General features: G+C 40.0%; 1 protein-coding gene across 4 annotated transcripts in view; it reads left to right on the top strand.

The window, feature by feature from the left end:
- Window positions 1–25,553, top strand: part of DHX9 (DExH-box helicase 9) — a 30,091-nt gene that overhangs the window by 2,204 nt on the left and 2,334 nt on the right. For 3 of the 4 annotated variants that reach the window (XM_068951720.1, XM_068951716.1, XM_068951718.1), the window contains exons 2-25: window positions 565–705; window positions 1,950–2,067; window positions 2,325–2,437; window positions 2,835–2,983; window positions 6,390–6,436; window positions 7,104–7,240; window positions 7,848–7,937; window positions 8,038–8,199; window positions 9,492–9,569; window positions 9,917–10,108; window positions 10,748–10,889; window positions 11,437–11,519; window positions 12,770–12,926; window positions 13,492–13,592; window positions 14,984–15,197; window positions 15,411–15,505; window positions 15,694–15,767; window positions 16,422–16,574; window positions 18,280–18,440; window positions 20,440–20,551; window positions 21,229–21,390; window positions 21,551–21,678; window positions 22,796–23,025; window positions 25,320–25,435. In XM_068951720.1, the coding sequence (XP_068807821.1) occupies window positions 565–705; window positions 1,950–2,067; window positions 2,325–2,437; window positions 2,835–2,983; window positions 6,390–6,436; window positions 7,104–7,240; window positions 7,848–7,937; window positions 8,038–8,199; window positions 9,492–9,569; window positions 9,917–10,108; window positions 10,748–10,889; window positions 11,437–11,519; window positions 12,770–12,926; window positions 13,492–13,592; window positions 14,984–15,197; window positions 15,411–15,505; window positions 15,694–15,767; window positions 16,422–16,574; window positions 18,280–18,440; window positions 20,440–20,551; window positions 21,229–21,390; window positions 21,551–21,678; window positions 22,796–23,025; window positions 25,320–25,435 (3,155 nt within the window). Of the gene's footprint in view, window positions 1–564; window positions 706–1,949; window positions 2,068–2,324; window positions 2,438–2,834; window positions 2,984–6,389; window positions 6,437–7,103; window positions 7,241–7,847; window positions 7,938–8,037; window positions 8,200–9,491; window positions 9,570–9,916; window positions 10,109–10,747; window positions 10,890–11,436; window positions 11,520–12,769; window positions 12,927–13,401; window positions 13,593–14,983; window positions 15,198–15,410; window positions 15,506–15,693; window positions 15,768–16,421; window positions 16,575–18,279; window positions 18,441–20,439; window positions 20,552–21,228; window positions 21,391–21,550; window positions 21,679–22,795; window positions 23,026–25,319; window positions 25,436–25,553 lie in introns of all 4 variants that reach the window. The other variant, XM_068951717.1, reaches the window with a different exon arrangement.

Raw genomic sequence — 25,553 nt, 5'->3', positions numbered from 1 at the left:
CAAATGAAATGAGGTTGCTGAGAGTGTAAACCTATAAGGATGGAAAATAACTGTTTAAGATGAAAGGCAGTGGTTGCAGAAAAATAGCTGTAAAACCTGTGGTCAGTCTGAAATTCAAAGGTTTCTGTTGCGTACTCAAATTTTGTAGCAGCTTCTCAGATAAACTAGCAAGATAGAAAGATGCTGCTCTAAACTGTCGCCCCAAGTTTATGAAATGCATTATGACTTGCTCGCTATAATAACATGGAACTACAGTAGAAGACATGCAAGCTCGCTTCTGTCCCTGTTGTTTGAGACAGACTGGGATGAAGGCTGAGGAAGTGAGCCTGGGGAGAGTTTGCTGCTGCTTGCTGGAAGTGTCCCTTTCTACACTGATTCATTTTCTTCAGCAAGGTTTTGTGAAATATTCATGCTCTCTGAGAGTGAACTATTGACACTTTTCTTTAGTAGGTATAAAAAATTTCTGACCACAAGTTATACTTTGAGGAGCTATAGGAAAAGCGACTTTGCCTTTTCAAGACGCTTTCACTTGTACTTACCACAGAGCTGTATTTTAATTTGCAGGTTCGAGTAGAAGGCTTTAACTACATTGGCATGGGCAATTCCACTAACAAGAAAGATGCACAGAGCAATGCTGCTCGAGACTTTGTCAATTACTTGGTTCGGGTGAATGAAATGAAGAGTGAAGAAATCCCTACTTTTGGGGTAAGTCGCTCCTTTCTCCGTACCAAAGGCTAATCTTTGGTTGTAACGCTGCGTGTCTGGCTGTACTTTATTCTTGGTGCTCAAAGTGGCGCCTGCATGCAGTGAAGAAGACTAGATCCGTAGGACTTCTGCCTGTGGTGCTGGAAAGCTGAAGTATATACATGTTAGGTCTGCATAGCTGATGAGGCTGGGATAGAATTCAGGGTTCCTGTGAGGTGCAGGCTGATGTTAAAAGTGCTGAGTACTCACACCTGGTGCTGAGAGTAGTGTGTTAAGTGCATGGCATGATGTATCATGCTGTGTACTTTTAAAAAAAAAAAAACAAAACAAAAAACAGTGCTTCAAAGCAGACATTGAAAATTTGGATTTTTTTTTTAAAACTTTGAACACTGTGCCTTAGCTCTTCAGATGTGAAACAAGATCATTCCTTTTTACGGTGTTTTATGAGCCATGCAAGTGTCACAGCAATGAGTATCACATAAAAGCTGAGGAAGAAGATAATTCTGTCTTTACAACAGTTGTAGAGTACAGTAAATAAAGCATGGAGCTACATGTTAGATATCAAGAGGGAAGGGAATGCTTTATTTCCCGTGTCTCGTTAAAATCTGTACAGCATAAGCAGTTAGTTTGAATAGTGGAAGCAGTTACCTGTGTTACTGCAGTGCTTCCTTGTCTCCTAAGCCGAGATGGAGCCCTATGGTAACAAGACCTATATCGTTTCTGTTGTACAAGTTAAGTTTCATGGCGGTGCGTTGTGCTGCATAGCTAGATCCTAAATGGGGATAGTATGTTCTGTGCCTTGTGATCAGTTAGTTCAATGTACACATTTCAAAATTGGAAGAATTTAAACTGTACAGATAACTAATTCTGTTGTTCACGAAGGGTGTTATATGTTTTCTTACATTTTTTTTTTTAATGTTCATAATGTATATCAGAGTTATCTTGGATATAAGATATGGACCATATCTGTTGTTTTTCCCTGGATGCTCAAACAATTGATTTTATGATTGCTGAACTTCAGTAAGTCAGAGCTACTTGTTGGTTGAAAGTCCATTTAAAGAACACCCACAAAAAGCCAGGTATTCAGCAATTGCATTCCTCTCATGTTTAAAGAGGAGCTTTTGCTGATACTATTGCATAATGATGCATGAGCTTTCCAAACTGCCTGAGGTTTTCTAGCTAAATACTAAGACGACTTATTCTGTACAAAAGTGCTGGTATTCCCCTTTTGTTTTCTTCTGCAGCCAGCAACTGGTGATACCCCTGATGGACTGATGCATGGAGCAGCTAGAGAAGTTGCTGGTTCCAGTTCTACTTTGGGTGGACCTCTTCCTCCACATTTGATTCTAAAGGCTGAGATAAGTAAGACTGTGAAAACTGGAATTTGGATGTATGTGGGTGTAGTAATACGTGCATGTACATTGGGTTTTTTCACATAGTATAAATTCTGCACGTAGAAGACGGTTAGAAGTCACTGTAGTTTTGAGGCAGAGATGTGAGTGACTGCATGAGATCTGAAGGAGCGTTCACGTGCTGTTGAGTTTGCCAGGCAATACCTCTCCATTGCTAAAAATATGATTTGGGGAAATGACTTTGTCTTTGTTTTTTTCTCCTGGCAGATAATGGCCCAGGTGCAGCACCTGGCAGCTCTGGCTATGGTGGATCTCAGTGGGATCGGGGAGCAAATTTGAAAGATTACTATTCAAGGAAAGAGGAACAAGAAGTGCAGGCAGTAAGTCATTCTTTTCTCTTCTCCTTTACTTTAGTTCTTAAATGGGTGCCTTTCACTCCCTTTAACTTGTTGTTAGCATTTATAATCAGGCTTCTAATTTTCTTTTCATATTTTGCTCTTGATTTTAACTTCAGTTGAAGATATACCTGCTGACTTTTAACAAAGCTAATTTACTTAAGGTAAAAACAAAATAAATCATTCTGGCTGCGGTCAGATTATTTGTATAGATGCTTTGTTGTAAAAATCAGGAAGTATCAAAGACTTTTCAGCGTTTTCTGTAAGGAAGTCTTAACTATTTTACAGTATCTGGGCAAGTTATTTCAAAGACTTGTTGTAAGAATGTTTAAAGTTGAAATCTAATAGAAACCAATACATGAAATATTTCTTTTAATGTTAGACCTTAGAGTCAGAAGAAGTGGACTTAAATGCTGGTCTTCATGGGAACTGGACCTTGGAAAATGCTAAGGCACGTCTGAACCAGTTTTTCCAAAAGGAGAAGATTCAGGGAGAATATAAATACACTCAAGTGGGGCCTGATCACAACAGGTTTGGTAGTTTCAGTATATCAAGGGTTAGAAATACTTTTTGGTAATAGTGGCTAATCACGCTTATTTGTAGCGCTCCGCAGTTCTATGTGAGAAAGTAGTACTCTTCACCAGGGCCAACGCAGTTTGAAAGATAGTGATCAAAGTCCTTGATAAGAGGAAGGTGTAACCACGTTCGTTCCCATGGTTTTCCTTCTGTCTTTGTTTCATTGCCTTTGACTTGCTTTGTAGACTGCTTAATCCAGTGTCAGAATTGTACCACCGCTAAATCTTGAAATGAGAGTGAAGAGCGTTGGTGCTGACATCTGAGTGACTCTGAAGAAATTGTCAATGTTTTTCACGGATGTATGGCTTTTACGATTGCTGTGACCTAGCTAACAACTGAGGTATCAGTCTGAGCGGAGGGAATGCTGAATTGCTTGCGGTGATTGTTTGTATAACTGCGGTTTCTCTTGCACAGTTTGAATAGATCTTAAGTATGCTTACATTTGCTTAGCTAGAAATGTGCTTCAGGGACATCTTATTTCTGTTATGGTTAACGCTTTTCAGCAGAGTCTTCTACTAGAAAACATGAGTTTGGCGGAACCAAAGTGATCTTCCTGCAGGAGTTTTGAGGGTGTTAAATTTCAGTTGAAACCGGTTGAGTCTTTTTTGACTTTCTACCTGTTCCAGCAGCAGGGTGTAAGTGAACTGAAAATGTGCATGTGTTTCTCCCAACTGAAAATAATACACAACAGATTGTGCATAAATAATTGACGTTTTTAACTTTTACCTCCAATTGGAATGCTCTTTAAAAGTCACAACCTTGGGATATTGTGTTAATTCTTGTGAAATTATTTCTGACCACAGCATATAATTATGGCATACTGCTGCTGTTTTTTGGTTTTGTTTTGTTTTATTTTAGTTTTATCTAAATTTGTTTTCTATGAGAGTTATTTTTTTTAGAAAGACAAGTGAGTTTTCTCATTGCAGTCTTCCATGAGAGTCTTGCTTGGAATATGCCGGAGCTCTGGTATTCTTTTGTGGTTGAGTCTTATAAACATTTAAGGCATTTAAAATACGTTTGTTGGTGACAAAGTTTTGAATTCTCATTTAAAACTTATCTTCTAGTCACTTCATCTCCATTTACATTTTCAAGCAAGGACATTTCTCTCCCTTGAGTGAACAATACAAAAATAGCTTGTACAGTACTAGGAACTTGTATACATGTTTGTTCCAGGTACAGTGCTTGAGCACTTCTTTTACTCTGTAGTTTGCAGAGTGTAGTTCATTTTGATACGTTTTCTGCAAGTAAAAGCATTAAAATCCATATATTTAAACACGTACGTTTTTAAGCAGAATGAGGTGGCCATTGGTGACAGTATGTTTCTCAGCCCGCTTACTGTTCTTCTTGAGAGCATTTCAGGGTGTAGTATTTATTACACCCAGGAAAGCTCATGTGAATTACTCTTGAAGGAATGACAGAAGGGGGAACTCTAAAAAAAATCTCCTGCAGCTGATCAGAAAGGTAGAAAACAATCTTCGTGTGTCCTAGCTTTCTTTGGCAGAGGGGAAAAAGGTGATAACGTCTACCAGATTTAATCCTTTTGGTACATATGACAAGAGAGGAATGATTTCAGATGTTTTTGGAGTTTTGAGGATAGTAATATGTTTGTTTTTTGTTTTGTTTGTGTGGGTTTTTTTTGTTTTTTGTTTTATTTTTTAAAGAAATGCCAGTTCTCATGCATATTGCCAGTGTCTTTATTTTTTTTTAAATAGTCTTTATAGGAAAAGTGTCAGTCTTGCTCTCAGATTTTTAAAGGAGAAATGTATTTTTTTTTGTTTTCAACGGATCGTAGTCAGTAGGTAGAAGAACTTGGTAATAGCAGTACAATTGGGAATTGGAAAGTTTGTTTCAATTATGAAAAGAGGGTGTAATTGTGTATGTGAATATGGCTTTCCTAAGACATAAACTATGAGCTAAATATTAAGGGATGGAATGTGGCTTTTCTCTTTGGGGATTAGTAGCGCGGGATGCCTTTGCCTCCTTCTGTTCGAGTTGAAGATGGTAGCAGTGGGCGACACCAGAGATCTGTGCTTATTCATACATGGGCTGCTTAGGCTGTACTAAGCAATCTCATGGGAGTCTATTGTAAACTGATTTTGGTGTCGCTGTTCTCCCCTTAGGTGGAGGAGAATGAGATTGAATGCTGACTATAGGCCTGGCTGAGAAACATACTGGCATCGGTGCCTTAATTGGCTGTTGTGTCCCTGAAAGCCAGTGGCCTTTGACCCATGAAGCCACTGTGCGTGAAGGTCAGTCCACTAGTAGTACAGGAAGGAGTTCTAACACCTAACCTTTTTTTCTATTTGCAGCGAGAAATCCAGGACATAGCTGCAAGGTTCTGCCTGCAGCTGTGGAACTACCAGAGGCATAGTTTTCACAGAGGAGCCGCATCTGATAAAGCGCAGTCGTACATCTTGAATCATATTTGCAAGTTTAAATCCAGTCCTATAAGAACTTGGCTTTAATTTTTAATCTGTACAAATATGCACTTAGGTTTGTGACTTTAAAAACATGGATCTATTTTCCATCCTCCACTATTGACATATGGCTTTCTAACGCCTTTAAGCCTACTTAATGTACCAGTAGACCTTTAAAATAATTTACTGCAGGGCTACTAGGCAAACTATTTTCTACTGCACACAATTACTTTTGACTACGTTCCCAGAGTATGGAACTAAGGGCTTCCTGAAAATTCAAGTGCGCAGATATTTTATCTCCTTCTGTGCAGATATTTCCGACACAGTCTTTGACCAAATGACCTGATTTAGTTTTGTCTGTGCTCTGAGCAGGCCAAACGTGTGGCAACTGCAATGTAGAAAAAGAGTCGCTATAGTAAGCGTTTTATCAGAGTTAATAAGCCTAGGCTCCTAGTGGGATTTATCAACTCTGGCCTGTGTTACTTTAAGAAGCGATGTGCTTTATAGTTGTTGTCTCGTACTTGGACAATTTGGAGCGTATTTCTTAACATGTGCCTTTAAATTTCAATGCTGAACAGTGGCATTTGCAGGACTCTTCCTAATGGATCTACTGATTATACTGATCACAAGGTTGTTACCTTCTCATTTGAGGTTATAGGGACTGAAAGCGCTAATATTTTACCCTGGTCGTTGATGAATTGAGAGTCTCTGACTGAGTACACAAGAGCAGGTCTTCTGATTGAGTTTTCATTTCTCAAATACTATTCAGAGAAAAACAAAGCATATTTGAAATGATAAAACCATTATTTTTAAGGATTAAGTAAGAGAATATTGCCGAGTTTTGAGCTTTGCCTAGAAAAACTGGAAAGAGTGGCTATTTTGGCAGTGTTAATTTCAGCTGTTCTTGGTAATTGTAGCCTTTGTGTTCATTCTTTTTTTTACAGGAGTTTTATTGCAGAAATGAACATTTATGTGAAGCAACTGGGCAGAAGTAAGTGTTCCCCTCTATTTTTTATCTTGGCAAACGATTGGTGTCTGTGCAGAGAACTAGGTAGAACCCTTGAGTACGGATTTTCATAGTTACATGTTGGAGCCACTTCCAAAGGTGAAGCTGATGTTTCCTGATGTGGAATCTTGTATGTGCTGTGCTTGTTGTTTTCTACTCCTCGCCTATTACGTACTTCCACTAACCTTTCTTCGGAGCACAAAGAAATGGCTAAGAGTTATGGTAGGTTTTCTTTGTCTTGGTAACTTGTCCTTTGTATATCTTAGAAATACAGGCATCTAATGTGTTTCCAGGCAGTAGGTGTGCTTCAATGATACCTATTTACGTAGAGATGGCAGTAAAACTTGCGTGATGTTGTTGGGTGCTATAGGATAATCATGCTTCCTTAGGCATTGAAGGCAGAAAAGACCTCAAAATATCCTTTATTAATTACAGGAGTTCCTTAGAAAGTCAGTAAATAACATTGTTGCTAGTGTGAGTCAGCTGATGAATGGGTCTTGTTGAACTTTGTATTGGAACTCTGGATTTATCAAGAGTTGAGACTTTCCGTGAAACCTAGCTTATGTGAACAATCACAAAGTCCATCTCAGTAACTCCTGTGGGAGCTGTTTGCGTCGTGAGCCGCTGCCACTCTAACCTTTGTGTGCTGCAGGGATCTTCGGTCGTGAGCATGGATCAAACAAAAAGCTGGCAGCACAGTCCTGCGCCCTTTCCTTAGTTAGACAACTCTACCATCTTGGTGTCATAGAACCTTATTCTGGACAGACAAAGAAGAAGGAAGGAGAATCGGTGAGTTTGGTAGGAGGGCTAGAAATTGTTGCTTTTGTTTTGGTGGCACGCAAGCATCCCCTTATAAAGACAAGGGAGCGAGTTAGTGTTTGCGCTCAGCATTTAACAGATTAGAAGTCAATACATCATTTCAGTTCTTTGGACAAGTGACTGATTTTTGGTCTGGCCAGAGATTTGTATCAGAAATACAACTTAGCGTGTATGTGAATGGATCGGTAAAGGAGTTTGGCAGCTTGTTAAATGAAATAGAATTTGCAACAAATGCTTTTCTCGGTATAAATTTTCTAGAGTCTTAAAAAAGACTTCTGTTCATGCTGCATACAGTTCTCTGGTGCATTTAGCGTTCTTTTTGGTATTTGGTTACAACTATGGCAGCATTTTCCTGTTCAGTTCAACTCGGATATTTAAAAATATTCTACAGAATCCTGTTGGACCAAAAGTTGGCAAAATGTTTCAAGAATGTGAGTTTTGAACTGATGATGTTCTTTTGCGTTGTTGCACTAGGAGCTATTTGCTGGTTCAGTATGCTCTCTAGTAGTCTGCAGTTCTTACTTCCGTTGTCTGCATTTTTGTGTATATCTACATGTCATTTTTAAATATCTAATAGGTGGAACCTTATGAAGTGTTGCTTCCTTCTGAGTTAGAAAATCAGCTGCAAAACATTGTGCGGGAGCTGTCTCTGGAGACTGTGCCATGGGTAAGTGTGTGGTTCAGATACTTCACTCCAGCATGTAACGCCAGGTCTGCTTTTTTAATGAATTCATCTTTCTCTGCCCACCTTCCTTTTGGATGTATAGCCTGAAGATCCCAGTAATCCAGTTCTGATTAACATTGGAAAGCTGGCACATTTTGAACCATCCCAGAGACAAAGTCAAATGGGAGTTGTTCCATGGTCACCACCTCAGTCCAACTGGAACCCCTGGACCAGCTGCAATATTGATGAGGGTCCTCTGGCGAATGTAAGACAGCTCAAAAAACTGACTTGTTTTGGTTTTCTTCCTCTGGAACTTTTGAATGCTCTTTTCCTCAGGCTATCCCCTGAGCTATTCCAAAAGAGAAAATAGCCCTTCTTCCCTTCTTGACCTAGAAGAAGGGAGTCCTTTCACTTTTGTATTTAACTCATGTTTTGTTAGGCCCTTGAGCAGCAGTGTCTTGGATGTCCCAGTTCTTTGCTTTGTTTAATATTTTGTCTGCTATTGTGCAGCTCATTAAAAGTTCGAAGTGAAATTACGAAGTAAGCATACCGGCATATGATTCACATTCACAACCGGCACTTATAATTCACTAGCCTCTCTTTCCCATCTTTCCATGCTAGGAATTTCTCTTTTGGAAAGAGAGAGTGCTCCAAAGGGTATCACTGCATAACATGGCTGCTTGCTTTTTCATTGTTCCTAGTCCCATTCACCACAGGATGATTAAAAAATAGCAGTGTGGTGTCATAGAGAGAGGAAGAAGAGAAGAAATAGCATGTCACCAAGTACAGCAGGCTGAATTTGGCCACCAGCGTAACCTAATCAGCAAAGATTCTCGAGGCAGAAACTTCAGCTTCCTACTACAGGGGCACAGAATACTTATGGCCAAAATGACAGCTTAATACTTCTTTCCTCTGCAATTTTTCCATGGTTAGCTTTTGTTTAACGTTGTTCATTTACGTTTTGATTTTAAAAAAAAGTTGAACTTAGTATAACTTTAAAAAGCATAATAAATATGTTTACTGATGTTACAAAATGAGCTAGCTTTGCGGATTTCTGTTTGCTAGTTATGGGGCAGCTAACTTCCTTTCGGTAAAACAAATTAGCTGTTTGGTAGCAAATGTGAGAATTTCTTTAAAAGTATTTCTTAGTTGAATTGTAAGATTTATCATAAATTCCTCTCTCTGCTCAGTTTTCCCTTTCCAGCTACTGTTGTGTGAGTGGTAGTGTACTTACACTTACATTATCTTACTCTGTACATTTAAAAAAAAAAAAAAAAAAACAACCACTGCTGTCACAGTGGTCATCCGAGTATTTCATTAGCTTTCTTAGTTTGTGGGGTCTTTCTGAAAAACTTTGAGGGCGGCTAATTAATTTCACCGTGCTAATGAATGGGATAGGACAGCTCATCTGCACGACTCATTTCAGGGAGTTATATAGGACATGATCCTTCATTGACATTTGGAATTGTTACGTTGGTGTGACTGACTTTATTATAAAGTTATGATACAGTTAAATGAAATGTCAACAAGTCTCCAAACAATGTGTTTACTTTACAGATCACTCCAGAGCAAATAAGCATGGATTTGAAAAGTGATTTCATGTACCGTTTGGAGCAGGATCAAGAATTACAAAGGGTAAGCGCTCTTCCTGTAATTTGGTGTGCTTGCCTAGTCTTTTTCTCTTCCAAAAGAGATTGAATGTAACACACACAGAGTACAGAGTCTTGTGGATTTCAGTAGTAGTATATGCCACGTTTTCGGAAGTACTGATGCGACTGGGGATTAAGTAAAAGCTGGGATGGGTGTGGGAAATGTATTGCCGCTGCTGCAGGAGTCTAGTTAGAGTAACCTGTAGCTGGTATGATAAATTTTTCCTTTGAGTAAGTTGAAATGTGTGTAGGGGAGTGAGAGGAAGTAATCATGTGGAGCAGAATAGGTTGATATTTGGACGCGATTGGAAATGTGCTGGGTTTTTTTTCCAGATCCTGCAAGAGAGGGAGGCTCTTCCTGTGAAGAATTTTGAAAATGAAATTCTGGATGCAATCCATCACAATTCTGTGATTGTAATTCGTGGTGCCACTGGTTGTGGCAAAACCACGCAAGTTCCGCAATACATATTGGATGAATATATCAAAAACAACAGGGCTGCAGAATGCAATATAGTAGTGACACAGGTGAGGAGGAATATGTTACGAATGCAACTGCTTAAGCTTCATGTTTGGATATTAGAAATCATCTATTAGGATGTGCTGAGAAATCTGATTATCATTGATAAAAGCTTTATAAAATCATTTATAAAAGCTTGAGGTCATTTATAGAAGCTTAAGGAAGCTGCCTTCTCAGTGCTACACATAGGAGTCAGGAGTTTTACTTCACCGTGACATTAATGCCATTGCTCCCTACTGTTTCATTATCAGATAGGGCTTGGGAGAACAGTAGCTATGAGAAACCTCAGCATCATGTACGTTTTCATTTGAAGTGTTATTTTTCTCAAGTCCTCTGGATAGGGTAGGATACTGTGACTGGTAATTTGCGAAAAATTGACTGCTTGATGGGAAACAGTTCAGCAAATGCCAGGTGGAAGTTTCCGTAGATCCTTATATCCCTCCTCTGTAATTATATGTGCGTAATCAGCCATTTCAGAAGAAAAAAACCTGCTGTTATAGATACTACAGTTGCAATGACTATTGTGTAAGGAAATCTTAGGAAAGGACACCCTGTAATTTTTATAACTTATTTTTGTATTGTGGTGGTATTCTGGTAAGCTTATAAAACTTCATCATCAAGTTGGGAAAAACTGTTTCATTCCTCAGCCTCGGCGAATTAGCGCAGTTTCTGTAGCAGAGCGTGTGTCGTATGAGCGAGGAGAACAACCTGGGCAAAGCTGTGGGTACAGCGTACGATTTGAATCCGTGCTTCCTCGGCCGCATGCCAGTGTGATGTTCTGCACTGTAGGTGTGTATTGTGGGGTTTTTTTGCTTGTTTTTGTTTGTATGGAGCTTATTATTTATGGGTCTCAAGTCTTTGAGCTAGCAGCAAAAGCGGAAACATGATTAGATTAATTTTTTTCATAAAGTCTATATAAAAGATGGAAAATTTCTTTTGTTAGAAACAATTTTCTGACATGCTGTTGTGGCAAGGAAGGATGAAGATAGTTCACTGATTTTCAGCTCACTGGACGTTTGATAATAAATACAGATCTAATATGACTCTGTTAATACATAAGGAGATGAAATTACTATATGTTATTTGCTCTTAGAAGACAGAAAGGGAAGTGGTATTGGATGGGAAAGAATGAATCTCTGTACTGATGAAAGCATGAAAGATGGAGAGGGAGTAGTCAGTAATAAAATGTGTTGGACAGTTAGCATATTTATTGATTTTTATTTTATTTTATTTTATTTTTTTTAGACTAGTGGAAATGTTCCTGATGATGTTTTGGCTGAAATTAAGAAATTGAGCTGTTACCTATGTTAATATCTAATTCTTATATCTATTTAAGGTGTTCTTCTGAGAAAACTGGAGGCTGGGATCCGTGGAATTAGTCATGTTATCGTTGATGAGATCCATGAGAGAGACATTAATGTGAGTTACCTGATGATTTAGTTCATACTTCTCTCTGTGCTTCTGTGCTACTTAACTTTTGTATGTGTTCCTGTGCAATTGTACACGTGTAAAAGGAAATAGCGCATTTTACTGAATGCCATATGTGCAAGTCTTTTGTCTGTATTGAGATTTTAAAAATTCTTCTCTTAATTACTTCTCACCTCATCAGAAAATCAAAGGCATAGGCTTTCTTACTATCCTATCTCTTTTGCCCATGAGAATCTCCTATGTCCTGATGCTTTCTGGAAAATGGAACAGTATTGTACAAGTACTTTTTGTTCAAAAGTGGGACATCACTGAATATAACAGTCAAGATTGGTGCAGGGAACAAATAACAGTGGGTGGATTTTTTTCACCTTTCTTCCGCACCACTTTTTCTACTGACAGTTTTGTATTATTTTAATGGAACAGCAGTGGTATTTACAGAAGGGGCCATCTTGACTGCTAAATAAACTTAGTTTTGACACAAACAAAAAAGCAACAAGTTGAAATTAGAATTGGGGAGATTGCATTTATTTTAAGAAATGGAAGACATTTCAATCCCTTTGATTTTTCCAAATAACTTTCAGCTTTGCCACACCAAGAGAGAAACGACTAAATCCTGCCATGAAGGTTAGTGTTGCTTTGACAGAGTCTGGGGACGCAATTGAATGGAATTGCAATGCAAATTTTTCTGGTCCATCTCTTCATCTATTAAGATTATATTAATGATGTATTGTATAAATTTTCAAATTTCATATACGAGTGGAATTTTATCTGTTGAAATAAGGACCTACGTAACTGGAGGATAAAACAAAATAAATGTCATGTTTAAACAGAACTGCAAAGCTTTGCATACAAGTGCACCAAGTCATTCTTATTTTTTTGGAACTGTGACTGCTTTATATATAAACAAAGCTTAAAAAGACCTTAGGTTGTAGTGTTTTGTTAGGAAGAAAGATAGTTATTTTTGAATGCTTTTCTTGAGTTCCTTCAATTCTGATAAAAGAATAAACCCTCTTTTGCATTGGCAATCTTAAAATTCTCTTGTCCCAAGAACTGCAGTATTGCAAGATAAAGCATTGACAACCATTTCTGGTTCGGGGATATTTTTGTGACGATTTTTGCTTCTCTTGTCTAGCAAAGCTGCTCCTTGATCAGTTTGCGGTTTCAGTTTCTTTCTGTTCTCTTTGGAAGCTTTCTTTTTGTGGGTAGGAAATAAATGATGCTCTTATTCTCTTTTTACGCAGACTGACTTTCTTTTGGTGGTGCTGAGAGATGTAGTTCAGGCATATCCTGAAATCAGGGTTATCCTCATGTCTGCCACCATCGATACCAGTATGTTCTGTGAATACTTCTTCAACTGTCCTATCGTTGAGGTCTTTGGTAGAACCTTCCCTGTTCAAGGTAAATCACTGATTGAGCTTTTTATTTTATTTTTGTAAGTTTTTTTTTTAATTAAGTCATATGCAGGTGTGTGGGGACAGCAAGACACGCATTTCATTTAGATTGCCTTGTGTCTTACAGATGTAGTTTACACTGACTGGCAAAGAAGACGATAACAGTAACCGACTTCACAGCACCATTTGATTTAAAGCAAAACAAAATCCACCACTACTTGAGCTGTTTTCCCTTGAAGGGTGAGAATAGTGGTAGCCAGGTAGTGGTGTTTCAGATCAGTTGTTGGTATTAGGGACTGGGGAAGTAACTTCAAATGAACCAGCATTCAGATGAGCAGTAAAGGTTACGTGGAGGTATATTGAATAGAGGAGTAGGGTGGGCAAGATTCTCGTATCCAAGCTGACAGTCGAAGAGTTTTTTTTTTCCAGTCTTGGCTTCATACTCTAAAACTGGTGTTCTGAAATATTGTGGTCATATCTAGGAAGGATCTCAAGGGATGGTAAAGAGAGTTGTGTTCCTTTAGCCTTATGGTGGTCACCCTTGACAACCAAGGACATGTCTGTCCTTGCAGAATATTTTCTGGAAGATTGCATTCAAATGACTCAGTTCATTCCTCCATCAAAGGATAAGAAGAAGAAAGAGAAGGATGAAGACGGTGGTGAAGATGATGATGTAAGTTTGACTTTTCAATATTAAAAGTTATACAAGTGCTTGTTAGGGGCTGTAGCTCTAGTGTAATGCACGTGTGGTTGTAATTTTTTTTTCTAATCACACAAGATCAAAAGTGTTTTTGAGAAAGCATTGTTTAACAAGGATCACTGTAGTAAGGGCTAGTTGATCGACTTATTAATAAGCAGAAATTTACTGGAGATGTTACTGAGTGGTACGAAGGAGGAAGGACGTGGCTCCAAGAATGGAGTAGCAGATAAAGCTCTGTCTTGTCTGTTCAGCGTTGTTGACAATAAGCGTTTTTAGCAGCTTTCAAGTTTCTAATATCGGCAATTGCTGTTAACCTCAGAAGCAGAATTGGATTTTCTGAATGGCCCTGCAAACTGAAAAGTTTCTTTTTTGTTGAAACTGAAATTCTTATGTTTTGTCATCCCGCTTCTCTTTAAAAATAGAACTGAAGTGCTTCTAGAGGTGAAAAAATTGGTGGCCTTGGCAGAAAAAGTGGATACAGAAATGCAAACTCGGTGGTAACTTTTGAGGATCCAAACTTAGATTTCTACCCTTCTCTTACAGTTGATATTGTCAGTGCTTACAGGTATTGTCAAGAAACTGTCACTTCTATGATGTGACTTTATGGTTTGGTAATGAGTCTTCTAACAGATAACATCTGTTAGGTTTTAAAAATGAGCAAGGAGACGCCTCTATTTGAAATCAAATTTTAAAGGGATATTGAAACACTTATGTGTAATGTCTTTACTGATTCTTACAAATAACATTTTAGAGCGTTGTAACAGAGATTAGAGGAGATGTCCGCTCTTCTTTGGTGTGTGTCTTATATGCGTGCCTTAAACAAGTGTATTTGAATGTTGTTATGCAGACTTACTCTGGGAAGTAGCTCATTTCCTTGCAGCAAAAAGGTAAAAGGCATATTAGGTCAAGAAGGAGTATCTGAGAAGCTATAAAATTGGCGCAGACCTTAAAGTGGGTGTTGAACCTAAAGTTATTTCCTGCTTTATTACTTTAACAGAGTTAAAGCTGACTTTTAATTTGCAGATCTGAAACCGCTGTCTAAATCGATTGTTTGATATTGAAAAAACTGACTAGTATTTCTTGAGAAACGCTTTCCTGTTCTTATTCTGACATTGTCCCCCTTCGTCTTAATAGAAGTTAAATTAGTTCGATAGTTTCCCATTGCTAGATTGTACTGAGTTATAATTGCATTCCTGTACTAGAAAGGTGGGAAGTAGGACTACCAGCTTATTGTGAACGATTCTGTAAGCTGTGCCTGAGATGACCTTCCCCATCCACCCATCTCATTTTTCTGTTGGCCTGGCTAGCCAGTCTCGGGAGGTTGAGTAAATTCATGTGTTGGCTTTTTATTTTTTGCTTTGTAGGCCAATTGCAACCTTATTTGCAGTGATGAGTATGGCCCAGAAACAAAATGCTCCATGGCTCAGTTGAATGAGAAAGAAACTCCTTTTGAACTCATTGAGGCCCTGCTAATGTATATTGAGACCTTGAACGTCCCTGGAGCAGTACTTGTTTTCTTGCCTGGCTGGAACTTGATATATACAATGCAGAAGCATCTAGAAATGAATCCACACTTTGGTACAAGCAACTGTATTCTGTTCTATTTCATCTGCTTTTCCGAAAGACGTGCTGGCTTGGATGTTAAAGTGGGAGTTGGATGAGTGATTGAGAGAGCTGTGACTGATTCTCATAGATGCATGAGAATGAGTGGGTAGAAATGATCGTGTTGTGCAAAGAAGAAATGAGAATTACACAGTAATAGTTACTGATCTTCTTGTATTCGTGTTGTAGGAGGCCGCCAGTATAGAATTTTACCTCTTCATTCACAAATTCCTCGTGAGGAACAGCGTCGGGTGTTTGACCCCGTGCCTCCTGGAATAACCAAAGTATGAGGGTCTTTTCTGTGTGGAGTGTAACATGCCTTGCTCTGTTGAGCTTTTATGGAAATTATTGCTGACTTTTTTGGTAGAGGTTATGTACTTTATCTTGTAGTAAGCGATATATTTTATCTTGCAGTCCAACCTTAACTTTTTCAGAACAAATATATTTAAATATGCATTTCCTGTTTTCATAGGTTATTTTATCTACCAACATTGCTGAGACTAGCATTACCATCAATGATGTGGTCTATGTTATAGACTCTTGCAAGTGAGTTCATGAAGTAGCTTTTTGTTTTGTAAATCCTGTCCGTTCAAAAAAAACCTTTTTTGCATTCCAAAGAACAGAACTGCCTTGTGTTCCCATAGACACAGAGCTGAATTTGAGTACTCTAGCTCACTCAAGACAAATTTGCGTTGTCTTTAGCTGTTTAACATGGTTACAAACCACACTGGCATTCCAGTAGGCTGTTTTTGGTCAGCTGCATTCACGCTGCTACTATTCATGTGAGGTGTCATGAGGTCTCAGTGCATATTTGAAATATGCAGTCTGCCAAGTGAATATTACAAAAGATGTATAGCTGGAAGGAAAATAAGAAAATTCTTGGAGTCTGTTATGGATCCTGTCTTGCTAGGTATGTTTTGTGACCAAATTGCACATAGGAGTCTCACAGATTGCATGAAAACGTTAAGCTTTTGAGACGTTTGTGAAAACTTAATTCTCTATGTAAGCAGGGACGTTCCCTCATAAAGATGAATATGATGGTTCGTCTTCCAGATAGATGGCTAACTTAACAAAGGTTGGTTAGTCAAGTAGGGATGGTTTGTTCTAACTAGCAGTGTGGCTGCAAGGAATAAAATAAGAGAACTGATTTGGCAGGACTGAAGATGAAGAATATCTCATCTTATGTTTTTCCTGTAACAGACAAAAAGTGAAGCTGTTCACTGCTCACAATAACATGACAAACTATGCCACAGTCTGGGCATCAAAAACTAATTTGGAGCAGCGGAAGGGGAGAGCTGGCCGTGTGCGTGCTGGATTTTGTTTCCATTTGTGCAGTAGAGCTCGCTTTGAAAGGTGAGGCCGTGCCCTTTCTGAAAGAAAATAACCTTGGAGAGTTCTCCCAAAACAGTTGTATGCTACTTCTGATCAGCTGGGGAAATAAATTGAGGAAGCACAGAGAAGAAATGCATGAAGTCAGTTCACGCTGTGATTCTTGGGTATCTCTTGTTTTTGCTTAAAAAAAACAACCCTATACGTATGCTTACATGCTTTTTACCCGTAGTAGGAGGTGGACAAATAGTTCATGATATGATTATTAGGAGCTTTACTGCAAACTGTAGAACCTCTAGGAGGGAAATAAATACCGCTAGGGAAATTGAGGCAAGGCAGAAAAGGGCTTTGGAATGAGGTTAAGGCTCTAGTATCATACCTCGAAAAATTGCAGGCGCCTAACATCTTCCCATACAGGCAATTCTGTCACCTATCTGAAGCGAGGAAGCTGGTAAAAAAGCAGGGAAGATGCATGTTGCTTTTCCCTCCATCACCATTCTGGGGCCAGCAAGCCCGTTCTTGCTGCCCAGCTGCTGCTCTAGCACCTTCCCTGCTGCTGAAACTTTGACCTCTTCTGTCTGCCGAACTGATTCTCAGTAACTAGAGCCATGGAAATCTTGCTTGCCAGTTGCAGGAGCCTACACAGCTGTTACATTCAGTGTTTCATCTCCCTCAGGAAACGTTCAGTGCACCTCTTTAAGATAGCAGTTACAGCATAACTTTGTTTCAGTGTTCAACTTTTTGTTACCTCTGGAATCATCAGTTGATCAAAAACTTCCCTTAAATTTGCTAAAATTTGTTAATTAGATTTGCAGTGTAGTACGATGCAGTGATTTTAATTAAGAATGTTTGACAGTGAACTGATTTTAGGCTACTGAAGTAGTTGTGGAACTTAATGATCTTGTGTTCAGCTTCCTGCAAAGAGCATAGGAACAACATGTCCTAGATCCATAGTGCCTAGAAGGGGAAGAAGATTTCTGTTGTGGACTTGTGCAGGGAGAGATGCCAACTAAATGGAAATCTGTTCAAGGTGTTTTGAAACTTTCTCCAGTTGTCTGTCACTTAACAGCAGAGCCATTCCTAGGAGTTTATTTTTCAACCAGTGAGCTAAACGGTCACTGAAAATACTGGACCAGAGATAGATGCAAATGCTTCATCTCATTCCATCAGGTCGTCTTGCTACCAGAAAAACAGCTTTGGAAAACAGGTAGCAAACATATTTACTCTTCTCAGAGATCCAAGTGGAACCCACAGGTGCAGTTGGGTAGCATGGAGGTGATAGAATAACAGGTAGGGAAGTGATAACGTGAGGCAAGCTGAAAGCAGCCTCTCTATCTTATGAATGGAAGACTTGTCTTAGCAATAGAGGATATCCTTGTAAAGGGGCCAGAATGGGGCTGACGCAGCCGTGCTGCAGATCTAGGGGCTGCAGCGATGCAAGCTCTCTGGTCAGCTCATGCTACAAACTGCACTGGGTACTGGTAATGTGGAGGCTATACCAGCTGTGCATTTCTGTTATGTGGGAAGTAAATTTTAGAAGAATGGAAGATAAATACTGTTAGAAGTGCTTAAGTTACAGGAGCACAATGATGAAGATGGGTTGACGGATTGGCTGGGAGACAGTATTTGCTTTGGAAGTTGATAGTTTACACTGATGGAATGATCCATGATGCTGATCAAAGCTTATGTTCAGAAGAACGGGGGCTCTTTTGTTTTCTCCTCGTTCTAGGCTTGAAACTCATATGACACCCGAAATGTTTCGAACGCCACTTCATGAAATTGCTTTGAGCATCAAGTTACTGCGGCTGGGAGGGATTGGTCAATTTTTAGCCAAGGCGATAGAGCCGCCACCTTTGGATGCAGTGATTGAAGCAGAGCACACGCTAAGAGGTACAAACGTTGTTTGTCCACAAGATCGTGTGTTAACGAAGTGGACTCTAAAGTGATTCGCCATGTATAACGATCACTTACAAACTGGTTTAACATCTCCCTTTCAGATTGCTTGTTCCGACAGAAGCATGCTGTCTGGAAACAGCGAGGTGTTTCCTGGGTGCATTGTGTAGTGTCTTATTGCAGCTGAAGAAGTATTTGAATTCCCAAATGAAATGTCATTCCTTTAACAAACTTGGGCCTTCAAACTTTAGGCTTGTTGTTTCGCCAGCAACCTACGCTACCTCCAGCTTCCTGTTTTTCAACTGTAACGCTTTGATATGATGAAGACTCAGTCCAGCGCCTAAACCATTTACGGAACTACTAAAAAAGAGGGGTTATAGCTTCTGGTGTAATTACTCCTTTCTACAGTTTGCTAACCCAAGATTCCAGTGTTTCGTAAAGGAATGTAACCTCCCAATTGTCTTAATTAACCATCAATGTCCTCATGATACAGGAGAAACTGAGATGGGTTTAAGTTCAAGGAACTAGCTCGAGCATGAATAGAATGAAACAGGGAGGAACCCTAAACTTATGCTTTGGGTTTAAAGCAGTGACCTACAACCTCAGCGTGCTTTACAAATGTCGCTAGATAAGCGTTATTTAACACTTGTAAGAACTGAAATGTTTATTTCATTGCTGAGGTTATGAAGAACTTGCATAAGGAGACTACGTTGCTCATAAATAGAGGGGACCAGAATTAAAAGCATAGTTAGGGATACGTATTCAAGTTTAATGTCATGATCTGAAAACTTAGTGCTTTTTTACACAGCTGATAAGATAGGGAAAGCAAAGGGAAAAGGCAAGCCTTTTCAGCATTAACAACAAATTGACATTTCTACAGGTGCCTCCATCTGCTGGATGATCTGTGATTTTTTTTTTTTTTTTTTCAGTGTATGTATACGATTAGTATTAAATTTTTAGGATATTGAGACCTTTTATTCAAAATGTTCCTTAAGCATTTGAGTTCAGTAGACACTAACAAAAATGAATTTGATAGCAACTAAAGATTTCTTTATTTATTCACTTTCCCATTTTATTACCGAGGCACTAAAACTTTTTTCCCACAGTTAGGCTCTAGTTTTGTTAAAGGTTTCCAAAGTAGATGGTGCCTAAGTCTGTAAATGGAGTATGCAAAGTAAAAATTTGACTCTTTCATTTATGTTTTAGAAGTATATTTTAAAAATCACACAGGTTTCATTTTTGTTTGTTATGCAAACTGGAAAAAAAAAAAAGTACTGAATTTTATGAAATGAAGTTTAATGCTTGTGGCCAAATGGCTAGAAAGTTAAGATGACTCATGAGACCCTTCAGTCGATAAAGCAAATAGCAACAGACGCGTGCTTGACTTTATTATTGACAGTGGTTTAACAGCTTAGAGGATGAGCTCAGGTGGTAATGTTTGTGTAGAGGAAGGAGAGAAGAGCAAACAAATCTCTGAATAGCAAAGCCTTGTGGAAGAGAGAGAGTGTTCTCTTTTTAATGAACTGGGGGCTCTGTGATTTGGGAATTGTAATGAGGACTTTACCGTTGGCTGTGACAGGGCTGCTTTGATTTTTGTGAGGCACAAATCAGGTAAGCATGGGTCAATTTTAGAAACTTGGAAATAAAGTTGAATAGTATCTTCAGCTTTGCTGGCCTTTGCTTATCTTTTGTCCCATGTAGAATTCACTGTCATTAAATGCTTCTGTTTATACAGAAGCAAAGTAAACTAAGAAATGGAAAAATATGTACGTGAGTTTAATTACGGAGGAGGGAGTAAAACTTCTGTGAGGATAAAATAAAATGTTTGTTTAACCCTAGACCGGTTTTGAAAATCAGGCGGGCAGTATCGTAAACAAGATTAAACTTAAATATAGGTGGTATTTTATATAAGCACAGCTATTAAAACTCTGAATTTCTTATCCAAGGGTTCATTAGGTTAGACAACCATCTTTGCTAATAAGAGATTTTGTTTCAGAGCTTGATGCCCTGGATTCCAATGATGAGTTGACACCTCTTGGAAGAATCCTAGCCAAGCTTCCCATTGAACCTCGTCTTGGCAAGATGATGATAATGGGCTGTATTTTTTAGTAAGTTTCGTAGTCTCAGTGGTCTTTTTGCTGTTTCTCTGAATTCCTGAGCCTCTAGGCATGCACGCTCATCCAAACGCGCTGTTTTTTTCTCTTGTAGCCATGAGTGCCACTGCTGGGGATAGGAAGCGGAATATTCATGAAAGCAGAGGATAAATATCTTTTAGTATAGGGAATAAAATATTCATGAAATGCAGAGGAACTGAAAGGGACCAGTAGAGACTGAATATTTATGAAGTAAGAGCAGGACTCTAAATACCTCGGTATAGCAGAATGTGGTTTTGGAGACCTAGATAAAAAGAAAAATGAATCCAAAGATTTTGCTTCAATAGAAGTACAGAACCGTTGTTTGCAATTGTGATGGTTGTAAGGTCCTTTTACCCAGCGTAAGACAGTGAAAAGAACTGTGGATGTATGGGGGGGAGGGGATAGAAGAAGGACAAAGGACTCGTGAACACTTGCTGTTTCGGGAAGGTTAGCTACTGGAATTTGATCTAATTTAATATCCTCTTTCTGGGAAGTGTTTCTATAAAGAAGCCTGGTAGGCAAGGGCCGAATTACTAAGGTCTCTAACTTCAAGCGGGAAGTTTTTACTCGTAGCAACAGGCTGTAGCAGCTGCTGGCAGCAGTGCTGTGAACGAACCCCATCCTGATTCCTTTTGTGGTTTCCGTTTCAGTGTGGGAGATGCTGTTTGTACCATCTCTGCAGCCACCTGCTTCCCTGAGCCTTTCATCAGTGAGGGCAAACGGCTGGGTTATGTCCATAGGAATTTTGCTGGCAACAGGTTTTCAGATCATGTTGCGCTGCTCTCAGTCTTCCAAGCCTGGGATGATGCAAGGTATGTCGCCTGGCCACAAAATTTGATGAGAAGTTACGGGTAACATGGGACGAGCAGTTTTGTGACCTGACTAGACGGTCAACGGTTGCTTTGAACAGCTGGACTGTTGTACCTCTCCTTTTCTTGGACAAATGTCTAATTTAATACGCTTCTGTTTTAGAATGGGCGGTGAAGAAGCAGAAATGAGATTTTGTGAACACAAAAGACTCAGCATGTCTACTCTTAGAATGACTTGGGAAGCAAAAGTCCAGCTGAAAGAGATACTTATTAATTCCGGCTTCCCAGAAGGTGATTCTACTTGGACATAGTTATTTAATGATTGCATTTTTCATTCTGAGGTGAGGCCTATAAGTGGGTTTCCCGTAACGCGGTTCTTTTACAGTTGCATTCAGGTGAAATTTTAGTGTTGTTTCATTCTTTCCTCGTCTAAACCAGAGAAGTTGTGATGGCTGCAGTGCAACAGTGGGAGATTTTGGAAGCTGAGGTTAGGGTTGCAAAATTAAAACTCTATCAAGCAATTGTCCTTAGTGAGTTACCTCCCCAGTTTTCTTTCTTCACTTGTTGCATCCTCCAGACGCGCTCTAAAAGTGCTGCGCTTCCCCTTCTTTTCATGCTGATGCAGCATTTGCACACTGGTTCTGCCATTAGCCTAAGGGAGTCAGTCACTCTCAGTACTGCTCCTCCTCTGTGTGGTCTGAAGAGTGCTCGATGCCCTGTGCTTTTCTGGGTTAGTGCAGCAGGAGGGATCTGCGGTAGTCTTGACAAATGTTCTGTTTTCTAAAAAGGCCTTAAGTATTTCTTCAAGCTGGTCAAGTTCTCAATTTGCCTAATGTCCCCAAAAGGCTTGTTCTGTTAAATGGCTGGTTGGATTCCGCAGATGTTCATCTCCCTTTCTGTTTTTGGTACTCCTTTAATTTTTTTTTTTTTTCTCTCATGCTGTTAAGATCATTACTCTATTTATCGTTTATTTCTGGGCAAGATGACCTGAAATGAAGCCACCAGAAACTCCAGGGAGGTTTGTAACGAATAACATGAATAAAAACATCCATTCTGACCTCCCCCAAAAGACCTCTCCAAAACAGATGACAGGAAACACCCTGTGGTACAGCAAATTCTGGGCAAACCTCTCTCCTCTTGTTTTTGCAGAGCTGCTGGTGGTGGGGGGAGGGTTGAAACATCTAGTTTCAAACATTTCTAGTTTTATTTTTCAGCTTTTTGCTCTGCATAATTGAAAGTCGAATGTAGTATGGAAATGCTTTGAGTGCAGAGGTCTCTTGAGAACAGCTGTCCAACTATCAGTTTGATTGACTCGGTGAAGGATTGGATCCAGGATCGTAAACTTTGCTGCACCATATGTCCTGCATGACCCGTGGATGCTAGGCAGTCTTCTGTTCTCTGTCAACAGAATGCTTGATGACTCAACCGTTTAACAACACTGGACCGGATAATAATTTGGATGTCGTAATCTCCTTGCTCGCTTTTGGGGTCTACCCCAATGTCTGCTACCACAAGGAGAAGAGGAAGATTCTTACCACTGAGGGACGCAATGCACTTATCCACAAGTCATCGGTCAACTGCCCTTTCAGCAGCCAGGACTTGAAGTATCCATCGCCTTTTTTTGTTTTTGGAGAAAAGGTAAAGACTTTGAATTTTTTCTTGATCACGTGCAGCCAAGTTGTATCTTGCTTCTTATGGCTTCCTTACTAAAAAGAGCCTCTTAGGCACTGGGTAATGTTTAGCTTGTGTTTTTCAGAAAGTGAATTTTTTGCCATTATGTTGTCATTCAGTCCTCACAGTAACTTTCAACTGATCACATTCAACAGAAGTAGAGATCTTGGATGCATAAAAAGTTCCTGTGAGTTCTGTCAAAACAGTCAGGTCGTAGAGCAAGATGTAAATCAGTATCTTCCTTGAGAGACTGCTGTGGGAGCTCTACTCTGCTATTAGGCACCAGAGAATTTCTGACCTTATCGCTTTGCTACTGAAAAATCCAGAGGAAGAACAGGAAAACGTGCTGTGGCAGTGGGGCGTTGGCTTTCTGGTATGTAGGTAGTGTGTCATCCCACCAGGGCAGTTCATGGTGGTTTTTTTTTTTTTTTTTTCCCCCAAGCCTCTCAGAAAAACCCTGAATTCAGAGAGAATACTCTGGAACAACTACCTCTTCCTTTTCCCAGGGTCCCCATGACCTTTTCCTCCATGCCATTAGTTTCGCACACACAGCGCATTGTACATGTACAATTAAGCTGCTGTTTGCTCTTTGGTTGCCATCATTGGAGCATGTGAACGCAACTGGTCCTGCTCACCCTTCTCTCAAGGAGTAAGTGAAGGCCGGGATGTAAGTGAACGGGACGTAGCCTGGGAGCAGTCTGCGGGCTGTGAGCAGAGTGGTTGTGCTGTCTGTGCACAGTACCGCCAGCAGAGCGATGGCAGAGGCCCTGATGTGCTTTCTGCAGTCGTTGAAAGTAGCTGTGCTCGCCGCTGGAATCCGAGCTACCAACAGGCCTCTGGCTGGGAAGGGCTGTAAAGACGTTTTTCCGAATAAGCATCAAGAGCATCAAGTTAGTGAGGTGTCAGCATCAAGTTAGTGAGGTGTCTTGCTGTAAAGGTCTGCGTCCTAAGGTCTTGTAACAGAAGTGCCTACACGGGTTAGCTCTGAATTCCTTTTTTTTGTGCTGACTTTAATATCCTCTCTTTTTGCTGATGTACAACATATTTTACTAATGACAGATAAAGTACTTCATTGGTAATAAACAGCCTTTTGGCTCCTTTGAGCCCTAGCTTGGGTTTGGCTCGGTACTCAGGATTTTTACATACGCTGTTCAGAGCTGCGGTGAGGCTTCACCTCTTCACCCTGCATGACAGGATCCTAAGTTGGCCAGAGCTTTGGGCTGCCTAGGCTGTTTCTGTTGAGTGAGCTCCCTTAAAAAGACCAAAACACTTTTGAACTCAAAAAAGCTATGTTTTATTAGAATAAAAAAAAAAAATCAGCAAAAAAATAAAATCAGCAGAAAAGCTGCACCAAAATACTTGGACAAAATTGAGAGTGATTGTGTAAGACAGTGACTGGGTGAAACTGCGGTGAAGGAAGGATTTATCTGCGGCTCTCTTCCTACCCAATACGTACTTGCAAAAAGAAAGTCTGTCTAAGGCTTGGATGTCTGTTTCCCTGCTGTAGCTATTTTTCTGCCCCAACTTCCATTCCAGAAACTTCTGTTCTGAGCATGTCTAGTGGCTCCTAGAGTAAGAGCAAGCGTTACAAACAAGTAAAATGGATTCTGCCCATCGCCCTCCTGTCCGAGAGGAGGAGAGATGAAGCTTTTGATGTGGGAGGCTGAAATCCTAAGTAGGGCTCTTTTGATTCCTTGTTAAAATGAAGGGCAGTTGCCCATGTAGTCAGCGCTGTTATCTCTGGTTCACGTCAGATGGCTTGTTGTTTGCAAAGAGTGCACTTCAAGCACAAGCTTAAGGTCTCGTTTCTATAAAACGACAACGTAGGCATGTTAGCACAGCCATGTAGCGACTTAGAAATTTTGCATATGTAGGACCCTGCTAAAGAAGCAGCATGAGCTTTTTTCATCACAGCCCCAGCAGTGCAGAAGGTGGGAAGATACTTCAGCTGTATGGTCATCTTTGGTCATTTTTAGATTGACAAAACTTGATGTGGCTCTGGCAAAGTAACAACTGCGTAGTTGCAGGCACGCAGTCATGGAAGAGTGTGGCGTTTTGTTTTACCAACCGGTGCTGAATCTCTGTAAATGTTTGCCCAGCACTCGATTTGGTTTGCATGTGCGCTCTTATAAGTTCCTAACACTATACCTGGATATTGGTGTGTGGTGATGTTTTACAAAATTCCCTGGTTTCAGCGGCCAGGAGGAAGGCATAGCGATCCGTCTTCCGTTTCAGGAGTTGTATTCCTCTTCCATCTGCAGATCCGAACACGAGCCATCTCTGCCAAGGCAATGACCTTGGTGAGCCCGCTGCAGCTGCTTCTGTTCGCCTCCAAGAAAGCCCTGTCCGATGGGGAGCTCGTTCTGGTGGACGACTGGTACGGCCTTGCGTGGTGCTAATGGACGGTCAGGTCTATGGAGGAACGCGCACTGAGGGGAAACAGCTGCTAACACAGACACAAGTATCTTTAGAGCAGGGGTCCTAGAGCAAGCCGT

The sequence above is a fragment of the Struthio camelus genome, chromosome 8 (genome assembly GCF_040807025.1).
Source record: "Struthio camelus isolate bStrCam1 chromosome 8, bStrCam1.hap1, whole genome shotgun sequence".
Lineage (NCBI taxonomy): Eukaryota > Metazoa > Chordata > Aves > Struthioniformes > Struthionidae > Struthio > Struthio camelus.
This window is presented reverse-complemented; position numbering and strand designations above follow the sequence as displayed.